Source organism: Seriola dumerili, unplaced genomic scaffold, assembly GCF_002260705.1.
Source record: "Seriola dumerili isolate Sdu_G_001 unplaced genomic scaffold, Sdu_1.0 BDQW01000017.1, whole genome shotgun sequence".
Lineage (NCBI taxonomy): Eukaryota > Metazoa > Chordata > Actinopteri > Carangiformes > Carangidae > Seriola > Seriola dumerili.
Genome location: NW_019174272.1, coordinates 7,689,984 through 7,709,596, shown reverse-complemented (window position 1 = coordinate 7,709,596; position 19,613 = coordinate 7,689,984). Strand labels below are relative to the sequence as shown.

Genomic DNA, 19,613 nt, shown 5'->3' with positions numbered 1-19,613 from the left:
GGAGAGACCTCTGACTGACAGCGTGAGCAGAAAAAGCAGCAGAAAACGTTTTAGCTCGGCTGATCTTCCATTTGTTCTGCTACTCATTTGCTTATCATGCTGTTTTCCCTGCTCTGTTTATAGCATTTTGCATTTGATTACTTTACCTGACACGGCCGAGGGGTGCACAGATTAGGAAAAGTTGAGGAAATATGTTTAATAAGATTAATAAATCATTAAATTATTATCCATAATACTCCTCAAAAGGCAGAGCAGAACGTGGAAAGTCATGCCGCTGTTCAGCCGTCTTCCTAATTGAGGACATTGAGGGTCAGGTAGGTCAGGAGCTCACTAATCAATACTGCTGCACCCCTTTATTTCCACTGAGAAATATTTTCATTTTCATTACCCTGGTTCCAGGGTGCTCTGCAGTAGATTAATTGTCTCCTTTGCTTCTTTAGCAGTCCCAGCTCCCTCCCACACAGCCTTGTGTTTCACTTGAATGGTCCACAGATTCTGTGCAGCAGACATACAGTATTATGGACACAGAGCCTCACAGTGTGCACAGCTCACTGGTGGAGGGAGTGGGTCTGGGGGCAAGGCAGCACAGGCTTGGAGGGAAGGGCCGCCATTTGGTACCCAGCTGGCCTCAGACCTCCCAGTGCCTGAGTTTGGGGCTCCATGCCCACGTTGAGGTGCAGTGACAGGTGGGCATGACAGTAATCCAGGACCGACTGCTCACACCTGTACAACGTCAGAGCACTCAGCTGCCGTGGTATCTAGACAGAAACAGAAAGCATAAAAGGGAAGAAGAGAGAAAAAGAGAACCAGATGTAAGCCTCCTGAGTCTGCCAAAGAAGCCCCCGTTTCAACATTTCATCTGCTCTCAGAATATTTGGAATTGGCTTAATTTACTTCATGCAGTTGTGGCAGAGCACTGTCATTAATGCAGCCTTGGCCGGTGATACAGTGCATGCCCTAAGACCTGAAATCTGTGGTGCTCAAACACCCACTTTCAGTTGGAGTGATTTATATGCAAGATGAAAGCCTTAAGCAAGAGTGCACACATATTTTCTGCCCTCTTTTAAATGGAGTCAAGGCTCCATTTAGAAGAGAGTGCTTATTACATTACAAGCACTTTGCTGATTCGAAGACCCCTCTTAGTTTTACGTGCTAGTGTGGTCTGAATTATGTCAATTAAATGGGATAAACCCGCATCACAGCCCCTGTGATATTGATATTAATATCCTAATGTCCATTCATGCTTTCACACAAAATATAGATGCACTCATGTATCTAGAAAAGCTGGAAGCAACATAACACAGTGTACAGAAACATTCATATACATCAGATCGTAATACAGAACGCATGCAACGCTCGCATGCACGAAAGTCAACCTCTCTAAGCTTTGATACTTACTTCCATGTACAGATACAGTGCTTTTGTATTCATCTATTGTAAAATATGTTGTGTCAGATTATTTTATTGGATTACAAAAGGATTTACTTAAAGCTGATTTGATGCAGAAATGGCCTTTGGATGGGTTTTCTCTTCTTTCTATCTGCTTAGGTCAAGTTTCACATTGCTGTCATCATTCAGACCCTTAAATTTAAAATCACAGCTCTCAAAAGGTTATGTTTTCCTTTCCGGATGCAACCCGGCTGTGTTTGCTCTCAGCTTTAACAGGAAGATTAGTTGAAAACACTCTATATTGTGACTATTGTCTAATTCAACAGCTGAACTTTGCACACACACACTTCAGAGGACCTAATAAAAAATTCATGAAAACAATGCTCCGAATGCAAAATGAGATAAATACGAGGGTGGTGGGTGGTGTCTGGATCTGGGAGTTCTCTGTATAAAGTATCAAGGGGAAAGGCTTCACTGTGGACTTGTTTTCTCCAATTATTGCAATAGAAAAAGTCAAACATGCAAGTCGTGAAGTCAATATAAATTTGGTTGGTTGACTGGTTGAACCAAAAGCCCTCTTTTCCTCTGTGTACAGCAGCAGTTGGCAGAACACTTACAACCTTTGTCTGTCCAACATTTCTTGCCTCCTCTAACTTCTACATTGCCAGTCTATCCCAGCAGAAATCCAAAGGCGCCATAAAATAACCCGAGCTGCAGTTACTGAGAAATAAAAGGCTTTTTTTGCCAACTGCTGCTAAGCTCTGGGGACCTCTGCAGATCTGTATACATAAATAAATGCACCTTTCAAGAGGTATAGTGCTATTATTATATAGGTCCTCTCACTATGAACAGTATGAATAGTTCAGATGGCATAAAAAGACTTAAAATAGAAAACTTCTTTTGACCTCTTAAACGGTTATGAGGAACCATATAGACTTTCGGACTAAAATAGCCTTTTTGGTTTTTGAAGGATTTTTCTTTTTCAAAATAGTCAAAATGGAAAGTGAAATAGTTAAAAATTGCAATGCAAAGCTTTGAGAGTGACTGCTTGTTTGTTGTGTTTGTTGTGCTTCAAAAATGCGCTGTATCCTGTCTGCCATCGCTGTGCAGATTGATTTAACCTTCTCAAAGAACCTGACAGAAGTCAGTCAGCGTCAAACACATCAACGTCAAGGTTTTTTGTCTTTGTTTGCACTTTACTGTTTGGTATTGGCCCATTCTCGACTCAAAGAAGTAAAAGATACTCTATGCATGCGATACACATTAACCTTAACATTCACCAGTGACATGGCGGAGGTTTTAAATTGTGCCAATGTTAAACTCCTTTCTCTGCTCGCCCAGGAGGTGCAGTGTGATGCAACATGTGTGGTAATGCCTTGGCTCGGACAGAGTGCTGTAACTGTTACATCTCCAACCAAGAAGTGGATACACTGAAAACTCATTTCCAAAATAGCATACGTGCCATTTTTTTGGTTCATTTGGCACAGATCTGTATGCTACCGTCAAAAAAATAAAATAAAATAAAATAAATAAAAACACACATATAAAGATACACACAAATATACACATGCTATTGCCCCTAGCGAATTTGGAGGGGAAGTCAGTTAAAAAAAACACGACCACACTGTATCACAACCTTTTTCTGTTTTTTATTTCCTCCTCCTCAAACGCTTTAGTCAGTTGCAGGCTTTTCCTGCATTTTTCTAAACTGTCACCTCCAGTAGCTTACATTAAATGCACTCTCAGCCTGCAGTTCACTAAGTTACACTCACATTTTTTATTCACATCGAGCCGCTTACCATGAAATAAACTATAATTTCTATTTCACGGGGTCTTTAATTTTTGCAAGGCCCTCACTGGTATTTTTTTTTTCACTGACAGCCGAGAGTGGTGTATCTGCAGCTCTTAAATGTTGTAAAGTAGAACTGAAACAGAAACACTTGAGCCCAGATGACTTGCTCCAGATCAGCCCTCTAAAGCCACACTTCACAAATACTATACAATTCATTGTTTCGGGTGTTCCACAGACACCACGGAGTTAAACAGAGACAAAAACATTTGTAACTCTTCAGCACTTGTCATTGAGAATGGATTTCAGTGAAACAGTGAGCGAAATTGGATGTGAAACAGCAGCTGGTGAAAGCTGAGTTTTCACACTTAAGGTATGAATTGGTAAACTGTAAATGGACTGCACTTATATAGCACTTTTCTAGTCTTATCGACCACTCAATGCACTTTAAACTACAAGCCACATTCAAACAGCACTTTTTCTATACATACAGTGCTTTTCTGTCACACACACACACTCACACACTGATGATACATTGGGGCCAATTTGGGGTTCAATATCTTGCCCAAGGACACTTTGACATGTGGACACAGCCTGTGAGTGTGTGAGGCTTCACAGCGGTGCTTTGAGCTAAATGCTAACACTAGCATGGCAACCTGCTCACAATGACAATGCTCAGCAGGTATAATGATCGCCATTTTCACCATATCAGTTTAGCATGTTAGCATGCTTACTTTTGTTAATTGGCACTACATACAAAGTACTGCTGAGGCTTCCACCACTGCTTGAGCCACAGCGAGCATGGCTGAAAAGTGAGGATGCCTACAGGTACGGCCGACCAATATCAATGAATGTGACGGCTTTAAGATGCTATAATTACATCCAAAATTCAGCTGTTCATATTCACAGTCTAGTGTGGTGTAGTTATTATAAAAACAGCTGTCCTGTAAAGGTCACATTTTAAACTCCCACAACATCTTAATGTCTTTCAATTAGCCAACTGATTATTATGTCTACTCCTCCAGTGTTTTTGTGCAAGATGTCAAACATTCATTGCCAGTCCCTCCAGAAAAAAGCATTCACGAATGAATAAACTACAAAATGTCAAAACAAAGTAAATTAACTTGATGAAAAATGAACTTATGTTTTTGCAGTCACCTCACAGGTTAATAAAGCATTGTACAATTTAAAGATGTTCCACTCACACTGATGCGGATACAGTCTTTTCTCTGTTTGTCGTGCACAATAAACAAAAAAAATGGAAAAAAAAATCTGCATTTGTGAAGCAGTAAACCCAAACAGGATCAGTTTCATGTCTTAGCATATAGAAGAAAAGAATAAAAGCCTTTTTGGCCAACCAAGCAGAGAGAGCATTCAGGTTTAATCAGGAATATTGGGGAAATGCTGGCTGTTATGGTTGGAGCTCTTAGAGAGGTGAGTCATTGGCTACCATAGCTTGGACAGCCGCCAACAGAGCTGCTTAAGGCTGAACGCTGCTCACAGTCGGATTTCGCCTGAGGCATGATCACCATCTTTCCTCAACTCTAATGGCTCAGGAAGTCCTTTCCAATCTTGCTGTGCACTACACACCCGGATAAATGTAAAATGAATTCAAATCTCTTGATTACAATAGCTATCTTAGAATAGCCTTGTTTCCTCTTGACAAGTGTAAGTCGTTATTCAGTGAGTCACTGGCCACTGCCCAAAGTAATAAAGCAAGCATCTGGCATCAACCCGATCTTGTCTTCACTTTATATATTAACTGTTTAAACTGTAGCTCAACCTATTTACCCTGAGGTGATTTTAAAGAGAATAGAATACCTTGAGTGTCCTGTACATAGGCTTTTACCTGTGGAAACTACACCACTATTTGAGGAGCTCTATTGTATGATAATATTGTGGGATACATTTATACCTCAGGTTAATACATCCCATTTCAATTTTTATGATATGTTTCACTTTTTCTGCATCTTCCTCTGAGCTAAACTGACACAGTGTTCATCACTGAAAACATATGGAGTATAAAGTGTTAAGAAATGATCCTCTCAGTTGGTCTGGAAGTAGCTTGGGCTTCAAGTGGCTACAGCTGCACTCTTTTTTTTAAATTATTTCTTGAGTTATTTTATTTCATTTCAGTTTAGTTGTTTGTGTGCTAATAACACAAAAAGTGAAGTGGCTATCACTGTGACAAAAAAAAGAGAAAAAAGAAAATAAAAAATATAAATGACTAAGACATAAAACACAGGGAGAAACTGATGCAGAGACAGAGATCACAGTGATCATGCGGTTTTTCATACACTAGTCTGCCCCCAGCAAAACATCAGCACTGAAATCCTCACCTCAGGTTATATGACAAATTATTCACTATCAGTTCTAGTGACCATTTCAGCTCAGGACTGCAGTTCATAGCGTAAACTTTTCTGTGTAGCAAACACCAATTTATTTTGTGATGTTAATATTTCACAAAATTTTCATTTCCTGGCAACAGCTTAACTATTTACAAAAAAATTTCACATTTTGTCAATACACTTTCTTTCTTAACGAAAGTTAGATTAGAAGATTGATACAAAATATGAAGCTAAATACTGAATTATCCATGTGGTGCTGGCAAGCTAGCTTCATATATATCTTATCACAAAGGCTAGAAACTGAGGGAAAACGATATGAATTCATTGTTTGTTACTGTCCGCTTTAGTTCTTGTATGAATTAAACAAAGAAAATATAACATGTGAATGAAAGAGTTTTAGAGGTGGCAGTTTGCAGATTTTGTTACCTTGTTAGACTGAGCCAGGCTAACAGTACAGATAAGAGAATGAAATCAAACTATTCCTTTAAAAGAACAATGTTTAGAAGTGGAGGCCTCACGCTACGTAATGCCCTAATATCAGAAGTATGTGTTCAATGTTACATAAAACTACCTCTCTGGCAAATGCAGCGTTTTATAACAAAAGGCACAGTTCTTCAATAAAGCACTTCACTGACCCACTCTAAAGCACTTTACTGCAGATGTAGAAGAGGACAATGATATAAACTCTTGTGACACAGCACACATCAATTAATTCTAATTCCCAAGCTATTAGCTTTGGATTGCTAATAAAAACATGCACATAGGTGGTCCCCCTTTTGCACTGCTCTGAATGTAGGTCAAGCTGCAGCTAAATGATTCCCAATTAGGTGATAGGCAGCTGCACCATGCCAGCATGCCTCTGACTGGCACGGGAGGCATGAGCTCTCATTGGCATATTAACAACATCCTCCACCCGAGCTGTGCTGCTGCTCTCTGTCAGCTGGATAATTCACTCAGTGGTCAACGCTGCGGCGGGAGAGCACAGACAAGCCTCTATTATCATCGCTGTCTATTAGGCTACACACCCATGGATGCTGAATGGCATGCTAATGGCCACAAGACCCCCTTCCCTGATTGTTGCTTAGCATGGATAAATTGAAAAATGATTTCAGGGTGAGTGACACAGACATGAAGCTGATAACAAGTGGTCAGTAAAGTTAATTAAGCAGCACATACTGTACTGAGGGTGCCTGTACACATTAAGACTGTGTATTGTACATGTTCATTATTATTAATGTTATACATGTGCATGAAAAGCCAGGATGGATTTTTCCTGCACAATAAAAAATAATATTTAATATATCAGACAACAAACATTGTAGACAGCAGACCATTAGCGTCCTCCCAGTGAGGATTAAGAAGTAATCAGGGGAGAAAAAACTGACATTCATCTGAAAGGCATAGGAAAGTTTTACATTGTAATATTGCATGTGCTAGAATTCCAGAAAGATCATCTTTTGCTGACTTTAATATTCACCATGTAATTACATTTCTATTTGAAAAGCGTTTCGCATTTGTCAAAATAACCGTAATCCTTCAGATGTGGGGATTTATCTCATCCTAATGCTGCTCATCCCATTTTCTGCTCATCAATGTTGGCAATGCATGCTGAGATTTACTGTTATTTCCTGGATGGACAATTTATGAGTCACTACATATTCCAATCTGATGTATGTTGATTTAAGTAACCTGAATATAGAAACCAAGAAATATAGATGCATAGATTAATCCATATTGAATGGGAGGCATACAGTAAGAAGATGTGTGTGCTACAGTGTTTGGTTCGGTCTCGCTCACTGACTGTTTTTCTCTCTCTTTGCACTCCCACACACATTCCTGAACGCGCACGCACACACACACACACACACACACACACACACACACACACACACACACACACACACACACACACACACACACACACACACACACACACACACACAGCATTTGCTGCTGCTGCTTGTCAAAACAACCATTAAATGCCTCAATCCTGTAAAAACAAAAATATGTTGCTTCTGAGGTCACAGTTGTTTACTTGGAAGCATGATGGTATCATACAGTAGTTCATTTTTATTTAAAACTCCATAGGTAATTCATGTAACAAACATTGCACTTCTTTTACTCTATAACTTGCACTGCACTGGGGACTAAATATAGCTCTCCTCGATGCAATCACTAATCTCTATAACAAGAAAAATAAATCTACAGCAAAGGTTTTTTTTCTCCTTCAGACGGGGACATAAAGAAACCAGATGCTGAACTAAAGTGGCCACAGTGCACAACATGTAAAATGAAATTTGAACTGGGATTTTTGTATGTATGACTGCTGCAAGCCAGCGTTGGTATTATTTAATTTGAACTCTTGTTTTTTGAGTAGACCAACTGATTTACTGGGTGTATAAATGTAATAGCATCTTATTATGGCCTTGGACTGTCTAAGAAAATATTTTGAACATTTTTCTTCCAAAGCAAGAATCCAGAGCAACCAAGACTTGACCGCAGACATTACCATAATATTCTACTGCTGTCCACGGGTAACACTCAGAAAATGTCACAGCTAGTCAGGCTGAACAAACTCCTGACTGTCGACTCAACAGACAGCAATGAGCTGCCTCTGGTCAGTTAAAATAAACTTAAAGCTGCTATAATAAATATTTTTTATATTAACTATGAACCCACAGATAATTATCAACAGATTCTGCACTTTTACCCTCAGCTCTCTGTAGCTTTTCAGTATCTTTCAGTGAACTGTTTTCGTTTCATTCCATGTAAAGTTACTGTTTTGGTACACTCTCACAGCTCTCATCGCATAATTTGCCATCACAGTAGGCAGCTGTGAAAAAAAAAAAGCTGAGGTCAGACATTTGCCTTAGGAGTTGTTAGAACTGGGAGTATTACACTTACATTTGCCAGGAGGGCAGGGACACAACTCCAAATAATTGCTAATGTTGCTCTGTATTTGCTTGATGTGTAAATTAGCAAGCATTTGCTAACAAGTCAAGGTTGTATCAGTCTTGTGTTCAAAACTTGTTTCTTCTAAACTCAAGTGGCCAAAAAAATCACTTATTATATATCAGTTTATGTATATAAATACTTATTCCGTTAACTTGTTAAGTGCTATTTAGGGTCACAGAGGGATGGACCCTATCCTAGCATGCCTTGGATGTAAGGCAGGTCCAATAGAGTAGAATCATATTTTAGAGAAATAACAAAGATATTTAAAAAGGAAAACAGAGCACAAATCATAGACAGTTTATATATTTTATATTATATTTCTCTGACTCACCAAAAGAAAAGGGGCTTGTCAAGATCAACATAGTCACTTACACTAAAAGAAAGACTTAAAGGAATTCAGTGCACCAAGGCCAAAGCTATTTCATTCTCTAATGGATGTCTGGAGTTTATCAGCCTTGCTTTGTCCAGATGAGATACTGGACTAATGTTGCAAATCACAGATAATTTAGTAAGTTCAAGAAAGATATGAAACACTGGACTGACAGGCGTGTATTTAATGGATATGGGAATAGTACAATCACCTTGGTTCAAATTGAATGCTCATTGACTGTGCGGATGATTGCTTCAGAAAAGGGGCCAATATTTTGTGTGGGAGGAAGATTTTACAGATAGATTCTACACACAGTCTCTGGAGTTGGGGTCTGTCTTCCCTTATTTGAAACATCTTAAATCTGTGTGAATATGCTAAAAAGCACGTACTCCAGGAAATCAGAGATAAGGCAATTTTCTCACAGCTTATATGGGCAGTCCAATTAAGTGATTGTATTTGTTAGCAAGTTGGCAGAGTTCAGCCGTAACTGATAATTATGTGAAAAGGATAAGTGAAAGTTAGGGGCAGCAGTTAATTTGGGGATTACAGTTAAATTTAAGAATAGGGAGAAGTTAAGGGTTGAGGTTTAGGATTAAAAATAGTTGGGATAAACCTAAACTCAGTTTTGGGGGCTGAGTTGATCTGACTCAAGAGACACTGCTATAATCCTCCCGTTGGCTTTTTCACTATTACATTCTGTCTCCCTCCACTCTTTTTTCCAGTCTCTGTTGTAATTGTGAGAGACACAACAACATGAAGCAGTCAAGCTAACAAGCTATCTGCTAATTAAAGAAAACTGACAAATGCCTGAATTGTGCATAAGGCAGGTAATTAGTCATGTGCAAACTGTTCTTCAGTTACATTTCCCCTCCAGTGCTTTATTTAGAGAATGAGGACTGTACAAAAAGTTCTGCATTTCAGGATTGGATTGTTTTAAGAAATTCAAATAACTGTGGACATTTTTACACATTTTACACATTACAAATCAGAGGACTCAATCCATGATTGCAGGACCTTCAAGATTTGGGTCTACCACTTGCCTATACTAGTCCAGTGCCTGTTCAAACTGTGCCTGTCGGTAGGGGCTGATTGCTTATCCTATGTTAATCCAGCTTGTAGCTTTCTTGAGAGCGTCATTCAAACAACTTCACTCTCAACACTGCACTTCATTGGGTCCTGAGCAATACACCCTGCAGTGTGCACAGTCAGTCGGTCTCGTTTGTGACTGCTGGAGTTGGCTGCTCCACTTCATGCCAATGGTGTCTGGGTGACGAAAATGCAGTTGCAGTTGAGTTTGGTCTTCCTCACGCCAAGAACACGCCTGCATTGCGTGTGCATGATGGTTGTGTCACTGAATTGCTTCAGCTTGCAAACGTGTGACTGTTCACACTGACGGCATGTCTCCTGAATCGTTGCTCCTGCCAGCTCTGTCTTTCTACATAGAGTTTGCCTTGGAAAATGGCTGTCAGCAGGCAACTGTTCTGCAGTCACTGCTCCCATCTGCAAACTGGTTTTTCGACCCTTGCCAGCTCTGTTGTTAGTACTGTTGGCCTGCGTGTCTCCTCCACCTCTGCTGACAGGGTTAATGCATGCTAGTTATAGGGTACAGGCACACTCCACCACTAGCTCTAGTTATAGCAACATAATTAAGCAGCCAGAGATCACAAAAGCTATCCTCGCAAGGATGTTTGAGTTTGCCAGAAAGATGAGATAGCATCAAATAACTGGTTTCTGGACCCTTACCCATGTGGGGTAATGATGAAAAGTATAGTAGGCTTACGTTTCTGAACCGCTGGCTGGCTTGCCATTGTAGAGATCAGGGATTTGGATTTGGAAAATCCCCACGCTGCAGACTATCAGCCTGATTGCCAGATTTATAACGATGAGTCTCTTTCCCTTGTCATATTACTTAAGTTCCCTAAATAGGAAAATCACCATGCACTTACGACCATTCCTACCACTGGATGCAATGAAGCCTGCCACAAGGCATTTGATGCATTTTCCCAAAACAGAATCATGACTGTGTCTCCACATCGTCACGTGCGCAGACCATCTAAATTTCCAATTATCCCTATCAATGCTTCATCTGCCAGTAGATTTACTGATCAGCATACTACTGACAACTCCAGCCTCAACAACATCTTGACGTGACCTTTAACTCTTTTGTGGCTCTTGTACTGAAACAATTTCTACCAGTTATGAATTGCCCTCTCCAGGACAAAAGACTACTAATCATTCTATCTCATGGTACTTTGCAGACACCTTGGCCCGTATTCACAATTTTTAGAAGAATTGTCTTGTTACATCCAGTAATGACATTCTAATTAGTGGTGACGTGAAGGCTTGTGATCCTAAAGTCTAGTAAATAATGACACTTTTGGTTTCACCCTGTTTGTGGGTGAACTTACTCACTGTAGTGACTTGATCCTATCCCGTGGGATATAAGTATCTAGTCTGACTGTTTCTGCCATCACTTCTATAATCTCTGATCACTTTATCAAATTTGAAGTGACACTAATCTGTCCTTATATCATTAGTTTAAATGTATTTACTACGTGACACATTGGTCTAGCAACTTTAGCGATTGCCGGAGGTCTTGGCTCCTTTCACTGTTGCAACTGGCTCTGATGAAAATTGTACCCGTGAATTAAACACAGCTCCATCTAGTCTCTTGGACTCAGTTGGTCCTCTCGCCACTAAAACTAGACTGAGGAAACATGTGCTATGAGGAAGGCCTGCAGAAGATTGGAGAACAAATGGCGAGAACAAATGACGCAAATCAAAATCCAGTCACACAAATGTGAATCAAAATACAAGCATACTCCCTCCACTGCTAGAGCAGCCTATTTCTTTAATCAGTAACAATAAACACAATCCTAGATTTCTTTTGGACACTGTAGCCAAACTTCAAGAGCAGCCATCTCTTAGCAGCTCGCCTAATGCAGCTCATGATTTTCTAGCATATTTCTGCAATAAAATACAGGAGATTAGATATAAAATCAGCTCTTCTCCAGCTTCTTCTGCAGAACCAGCTGTGCATTATGTTCAGTCCTGGACAGTTTCTGCTTTACAGTTATATGTCTTGAATCATTCTAATCCCACCACCTGCCTAAACTCTCCAAAGATCTCTGGCCAGTTTTGGGACCTTCAGTGCTAAAAATTGTGAATTTATTAGTAACTACTGGCACTGTCCCCACTAGTTTTAAAACTGCCATGGTTAAACCTTTACTAAAGGAACCACACCTTGGTCCAGGATCTCTAAATAACTATCAGCCAGTCAGGGCCTGTCACTCCACTGAAACAGCTCTCATTAGTAGTAAATCTTCTGATTTCTATGGATTCAGACTCCACCTCTGTGCTCCTCTTACTGGACCTCAGAGCAGCTTTTGATACCACAGATCATTGTATTCTCCTAGAACAACTGGGAAGCAAATTCTGCATCTCTTGCCTGGCACTGGCCTGGTGTACCCCAGGGCTCTGTTTTTGGTATTCTAGTTTTCTCTCTTTATATTTCACTTTTTGGCCAAATTATTCACAGTCATGGAATTAATTTCCACTGTTATGCTGATGATACCCAGCTGTATGTGCCTATAAGGGCTGACGACTCTTCTCAAATTACAAAGTTAGAGTTCTGTTTGTCTGCTGTGAAAAACTGGATGTCTCAAAATGTTCTGCTCCTAAATTCTGATAAAACTGAGAGGCTGGTCATAGGCCCGGCTTGACAGGGACACCATTTTGTTCAATAACAGTTACTCTCGACAACTGTGTGATTCCCATAGTCTGACAGCCAGCAATCTAGGTATCACATTTGATCCAACCCTCTTCTTCGTTCAGCACATTAAAGAAATTACCAGGACCGCCTTTTCTCACCTACATAACATAGCTAAAATTCAGTCTTTTCTCTCCATGACAGATGCTGAAATCTTAATTCATGCTTTTGTTTCTTTGATGTGATAAGGTTTTGTTTTCTGGCCTGCCACATGCTTGTATTAAAAGTCTTCCATTCTGTTAAGAATGCTGCAGCTAGAATTTTAATTAAATCCAGAAAATTTGACAATATTACACCAATTTTACTTTCCATTCGTTGGCTCCCTATCCATGTCAGATCAGACTTTAAAGTGCTTTTAATTATATACAAAGTTCTAAGTTTCTGCTCCTTCATACCTGTCTGATCTCCTCAAACCTTATACTCTATCTCGGGCCCTCCCTTTCCAGAATTTAGGGCTCCTGTCCATCTCGAGAGTGAAAAAGACGTGTGCTGGCTGCAGAGCCTTTTCCTATCAGGCCACCTTCCTCTGGACCAACCTCCCTGTTCACATCAGACTGTCTGACTCCATTGAGGCTGTCAAATCCAAACTTAAAACTAATCTGTACACCTTAAGTTTCAGTTAGCTCCTTATTCTTTCACAACTTCTGGCTTTGTACCTTTTACAGTTGGCGTTACAATTTGGCAAATGGCTTGGCCTCATAAATCAGTTAAACCCAGTGTTTACAGTGTAGTCCATGTTGTCCTGCTGACGAGATTACTGTAAACTTTCTGAAAACCGCTGCATCACTCTGACTGTTTCTTTATTCCCTCAAGCATATGAGCGCCCAGGCTATGCACCTCTCTCCATCTCCTTCTTGCCCCTATTTTGCTTTCTCCTCTCTCCTGTTGCTTTCTGCAGGTCTTTCTGCCTCCAGAGTTGAAGAATCCGGATCTGCAACTGCAAATCTCCTGCCATCCCTGTGATCCTGCTCAACATCTGCTGCCAGAATTATTATTATTATTATTATTAGTAGTAGTAGTAGTATTAATATCATCATCATTATAACTGTGGTTGCTGTTACTATTATCATTCTCATTATCACATTATCATTGCATAGTGGTCCTTCCTCTCGCTCTCTTTCTCTCTTTCAACCAAACCACTCATTGCAGACGTCCAGAGTCTGGTTCTGCTCAAAGTTTCTGCCTCTTAAAAGGAAGTATTCCCTTGCCACTGTCACCAAGTCCTTGCTCATGGTGGGAATTGTTGGGTCTCTCTAATCAATATTATAAACAGTAAGGTCTAGACCTGCGCTATATGAAAAGTGCCTTGTGATATCTTCTGTTGTTTTGGCGCTATATAAATAAAAATTTACTTAACTCAGAGGAGGGACAAGAAAGCAGCAGCAGCAGCAGCAGCAGCAGCATCATATTAAAGTCAGCATGCAGCTGTGAGATATGCTAAAACTCTTGTTAATAATTTTTCAATCCCATTGGGATTTGTCCCAGTATGCCCAATGGCAAGTGCACCACTGCTCTGGTCTGGTCTCCAACAACTCCTGGGGGAAATATCTGTCTCTTTAGCTAGTGTCCCACTTTGTCTATTTGCTGTTTGGTGCTATGCAGTTAGCATACAATAGGGTTATCAGAGAGTTTTGTGCTGAAAACTGCCTATAGCATCTATACAAGATGCAAATAAGTGCAGTGACAGTGAACCAAAACAGTAAAGCTGCAGGCTGTAAAACCAAAACAATGGGCTGAAAGACACTATAAAACTCCACAGTGTTGAGGGGAACAGTAGAATCTGGTGATAATTATCTGCTGGTACGTCACTATGAGCGATACATTTCATGTTACAAGTAGTTATTTCATCCTTTGTTAATACAAAAATATTAACTATTGCAGCTTTAAATTAGATTGAGTTTGCAACACGAGAACCAGTTTGGCTACTGATGTATAACTAAACAGTGTTGCTGAGGAATCAGAAAAGTGACCCCCCCCCCCCAGGTTGAACTGCAGTGATTCAGTGTTAAAAGTGGAAAAAAATACATTTTGCATTTCAGAGGAGTTGAAGACAGAGTTTATACACTGTACTACACCATCTCATATAAATGTCACAGTGTAGGACCCAGGATGTTGACGTGCCATTGCTCCATCCATCGTAGTACAGGCTTTTCACTCCTGTCCAGTTTCCATGGTGATAACTCTGGAGAATGGGCTGTGCGTCCAACTCTTGACGCTGTGGAAGATTACGTGTGTGTGCGCGTCCGTGTATGCAGCATGATATTTTATGTGCTTTGTCATTATGTGAATATCCCCTTTAGTTTACACATATTAAATATTTAAGGAGACTGACCAGAGAGCAAATAGAAACAGGAACACACACACACACACACACACACACACACACACACACATCATTTTCCTGCTCTAGATGTGATTTCTCTCCTCACGATTGGCTGAAGAACCAACATATCTACTAACAAACAATTAATTGCACAAAATATTCATGACAGTGAACTACAGGAAAAAAATATCAGACTTGGTTTATCCGCGTTCTGTTTGTCTGTTTCCTTCAAAAGAGGCCTGGAGGACAGCCATCTGTTTAAGTGCTACAGTCTGAAAAAGCCTCTGAACTTGAACAGACTTGTCCAATATTGATGTGGCTGAAAATGTGAGGGGACAAGAGATGAACTGCAGCCAGCTGTTGGCCTCTTGTGATATTTCCACAGAGGAACGATGTGCACAAGGAGGATCGGGTTGATATTAAGAGCCAAGGCCCGGCAAAGCTTCATCTGTGGTGATGAGATGTGAATATTGCAGAAGGCTAATATACAACTTGAGGGAAATGGCGTGATGCCAGTGCTGTGATACAATAGCTGCTGCGTGGAACCATACATTATCTTGCCATTCTTCTCGCTGTCAAACATGGGGGATGATGTTGATGGAACTGTTGCCCCACTTTTAGTAGTCTCAAACTGTCATTTCCATGGAACTGATCTGCAAGATTAATAGTTTTTGTTGTAATTTGGTTTCACTGGTGTTGCCACTTCCCTGCAGGCCTGGTAAACATAATGACACTTCAGCTGCGCTGTCCTTGTGTGTGGTTGCGCCCCTATAGCGGTGACTAACTTTGCTTCAGCACTGTATTGTGAGCAGGACATAGCACATAGTGTCTAGACTGTCTTCCCCTGCTCAACATGAGAGGTCATGTGCAATGGGCTAGAGAGACATTTTTCAAAATTGTTGAGCTTTGACTTGCTCTATATGTGTATGTATATGTTCAACTTCTGCATTTCTGTTTTTTTTGCTTTTATCTTAAAGCTAGTGGTCCCACTCCCACTGTTTTCAGAATTGCTTATCTCTATCTGTGCTATAGTAAATGTAACAAAATCTGTTCTTGTTACACTACCAGTGGAGTTGGCTAGTAATAGACTGCATGGGCGTAGCTCCTCCACTGTGGCCATCTACGCAGTGCCTGACTCCGCCTAACTCCCGATTAATCAAAAAATGGGCAAAGAGATTGGGTTGTGTGGAGCTGAGACTTTGGTGCATGTCGGTATGTTGGAAGCATACGCTCACCCACCTGTTACTCAAAGTGGCACGCCCCCAATTATGCATAGCTGTAAGCCGTAATACTTGTAAAGTTGCCACAAAGGCGGAAATTAGCTGTAGAGACCAAATCCATTTTCTGTATCAGACGATAAACATGTTTATTTCCGCTGTAAAGTCAGGGATTTTTATATGGGAGTCTATGGGGACTGACTTGCTTTTGCAGGCAGCTTCAAGTAGCCATTCGAAGAAGTGCAGTTTTTGGCACTTTGGTGTTGGCTTCATTTTTCAGCCCTGAAGTTTGCCACTTGGCCTCAGTGCAAAATTTTTTATGGGCCCTTCCAACCTTGTGTTTGCATGATTATGCAAATACACAGACACACACCCACACAGACAACCTGAATTTTAGAGGTCAGTCTTTAACAACACCATTTTTTATCCATGGACATAAAATCCAAGGATATAAAATTAGAAAAACTTGGAAGAACTACAGACTAAATCCTGAAATGTAACAAACACCAAAACACAAGTTGGGAAACACATGCAACAGGAAATGGCACACTAGAAGTGCTTTGGGACACTGGGAGAAGCAATGGGCTCGATATGGATGACCAGCAACATTAGAGATTTACACTTATGCCCATCAGACTTCATGTACATAACCCTTTATTAAGATTCAATGTTTGTTCAGGCAAGAAAGTAACCATTTAGATTTCAAATACATTGTGAGTTTATCCAAGTAATGCATGTTTGGAAATTTTCTCTGATGTTTCCAGAGATGTCTGGACCGCCCCGCTGGTTGGGACCGGAGGTCATCTCAGCAGCTCGCAGTCCGACTCCCGAGTTGACCGGCCGGTCAGTGTCATCCCAGGGGAACAGTCTTATCTCAGCAAGTCCTGTGGTAATTTACTGCTGGCTCTAGCTTTTTGAAATTTAATTCCCTTTGAAAGATAAAATTCAGTCTCAGAGTTGAATTATAATATTTGTTGATGCCTCTTTGTCTGAAGGTAAAGCTGAATACGTAATAAATACATGTTTTGTTGACAGTTTAATACCAGCGCTGCCTCTGTGGACTTGTTTTGGGGTTCTTTTATGTGCAGATATGTTACTACATTTGATTAAAAATATATAGAGAGAGTCCTGGAGCATTTCTGGTATAGAAAATTCCTGTTCCTGTTCCTGTTTTTTCCCCTATTTGTACATGTTTAGGAATTTGTTGCATTTCAGGATTTCGAGTCTGTTTCCCATTATGTTTGTGCTTTCTCTATTGTATGTGCTTTGTCCTCTTGCACAGGTCTTCCACCCTGTTTGCGTTCGGGTGATTACTTGTCAATCAAACAACACCTTTTTCCCTGGATTTCTGTTATGTTTGTACAGTTGATGAAATTGTAGCTTCTGTGGGTGGTACTGTTTTCCTTGTTTGTTCACTGCTTGTGCTAACTACCGAGCATTTATTAGAAACAAACTGCTGGCAACATAAAATGCCTCATTCCCTGTATGCCAGAAGATATCTTATGGGAAAGACCTCGCGGACCGTGGGTGTTTAAAACAGGAATATATCTGCCTTCCTGCAGTAACAACACTTTGAATCACTGTCGTGCTACAATATGTCAGCCAATGATGTGGAGTAGCAAAAACGGTTTATTTGTATGAAAATATGACTGATTTTTACTTAAAAGAATAATGGTGCTGCCGAGCAACTGGGAGTCAAATTAAAATATGCTGTTCTACAAAACGAGCTTTTGTGCCAGGATGTTGCCAACAGGTAGACAGGTACTGTTCCATTCAGAGAACTGAGACTGGGAAAAACAACATTAAACTTACAGCAGAAGGAGCCTTTCCCACAGCCCTGTCTGCTTCACGCCTCTCCTCTCTGTCTCTCTGCGTTTCTCCCTCTGTCTAACTCGCACCTCTGCAGCCACATCAGTTTGATGGTCCACTTTATTAAGATGAATGAATCTCATCCGCGTGACGCCTTCCCTCATTTTGCTGCAGAACATTCCCCATGCGCGCGACGTGCTTTAGGTGCTCAGCTGTCACCTTGGGTAGCCTGACAGGAGCTCCCTGGAGGTCACCTTGGGGATCTAAGTTCACAGTCCCAGTGCAAACGTTTTGTTGCCCTGACAAAACTGCTGCAGCATGACTCAGTTACACTGTCTGTCTGCTGAACATGGTGCAATGTACCCGGCAGAATGTACTGTAATAAATCACATGAAAAAAAACTGTGAGAGAATGAAGGGACCGGCGGAGTGGAGGTCAGCAACATCAATGTTTTCTGAGCAACATACATTTAAATTCACTGATATGGTGAATGAAAGGGAGGCGTAAATGATGTGTTGTGTCTGTATCCTGCAGTGATATAAGACAAGTCTCTGGTTTTTGGGCAAAAGCACAACCCTGCATCTGTTCTTTAAGTGCTGCAGGACTGGAGACAGTAAATGTAATTGATGATAAGATCTAGTAGTTCAGTTTGGTCTCAGTTTTGATTATTTAGTGCCGCTCACAATGGGGAGTAAACAACAAGCAGATTAAGGGTTGACTATTAATATACTACACTTAGCAATCACATTAATTCAGAAATTTAGGGCACTGCTCTGGTATGAAATCCTTGTTTTTAGTCATGCTTGTGGTCGTGACAGAAGGGGTTTGCTGGTCCAACCTTAAGCCTAACCAAGCCTTTAGGTCTAAAACTGAGTTAAAGCTGCTCTGATCTTAGCAGTGGGTCAACATTAACAGTGGATGAATTAAAAGGATTCCCTTACGGTGATGAATCCACAGAGAAATATCATCAAATTCTGCAGTTGCCTTCAGCTCTACAGAACATTTCAGCTCATTCTTGTGGTTTTACGGTCTGAAACCTGAGGCCACGTCCACACAAATACGTTTCAGCCACTGCATTTCAAAACGAAAACTATCTCTCTCAAGACGACTGTTATGGCTCTGTATCACAAATAATCTCTGTCCATAATAACACACCTGAAAACGCCTAGCACATGATGCTTAATGTACACTGGGCATGCATGTGAGAGAGGTGTGGGTGGAGGCCTCTCCAGTTCTCTACCTTCCCATTTGCTCTGTTTCGTTCAGTGATGTGTCACATTACAAACAATAAAGATGGTCTAACTTCTGTTTCACAGTGAACTTTACATATCTTGTCCCTCTAGTGGTCTGTGAGGAGCAAAAATATTTCCATGTTTCAACCACTGATTTTGTTTCCTGGCGTGTAACGAGCATTAAAGCCTCGCAGGGCCACTAGTGTGGCTACAGACTTTCATGAGCCAGAGTCTGAATTCTGTGTGCATACTCTATTAATTACAGGATTACAATGCCTGTTCCAGCCTGTTGTAGCAAAGATCATGGAGTGCTGAAAAGAACATAACAGGAGAGAGGCCGTAATCTAAATGAATACGGCTGAACAATACAACCAGCTGTTTATTGTAGCTATAAATAACAATAAGGTGTTCT

The 19,613-nt window shown here is 40.6% G+C and overlaps 1 protein-coding gene across 1 annotated transcript in view; it reads right to left on the bottom strand.

Moving 5' to 3' along the window:
* Positions 1 to 548: 548 nt before the first annotated feature.
* The window catches only part of LOC111227365 (leucine-rich repeat transmembrane neuronal protein 4-like), a 41,307-nt gene continuing 22,242 nt past the window's right edge, over positions 549 to 19,613 (bottom strand). The window contains exon 3 of the mRNA XM_022752820.1: positions 549 to 758. Coding sequence (XP_022608541.1) covers positions 549 to 758 — 210 coding nt within the window. The remainder of the gene's footprint in view (positions 759 to 19,613) is intronic.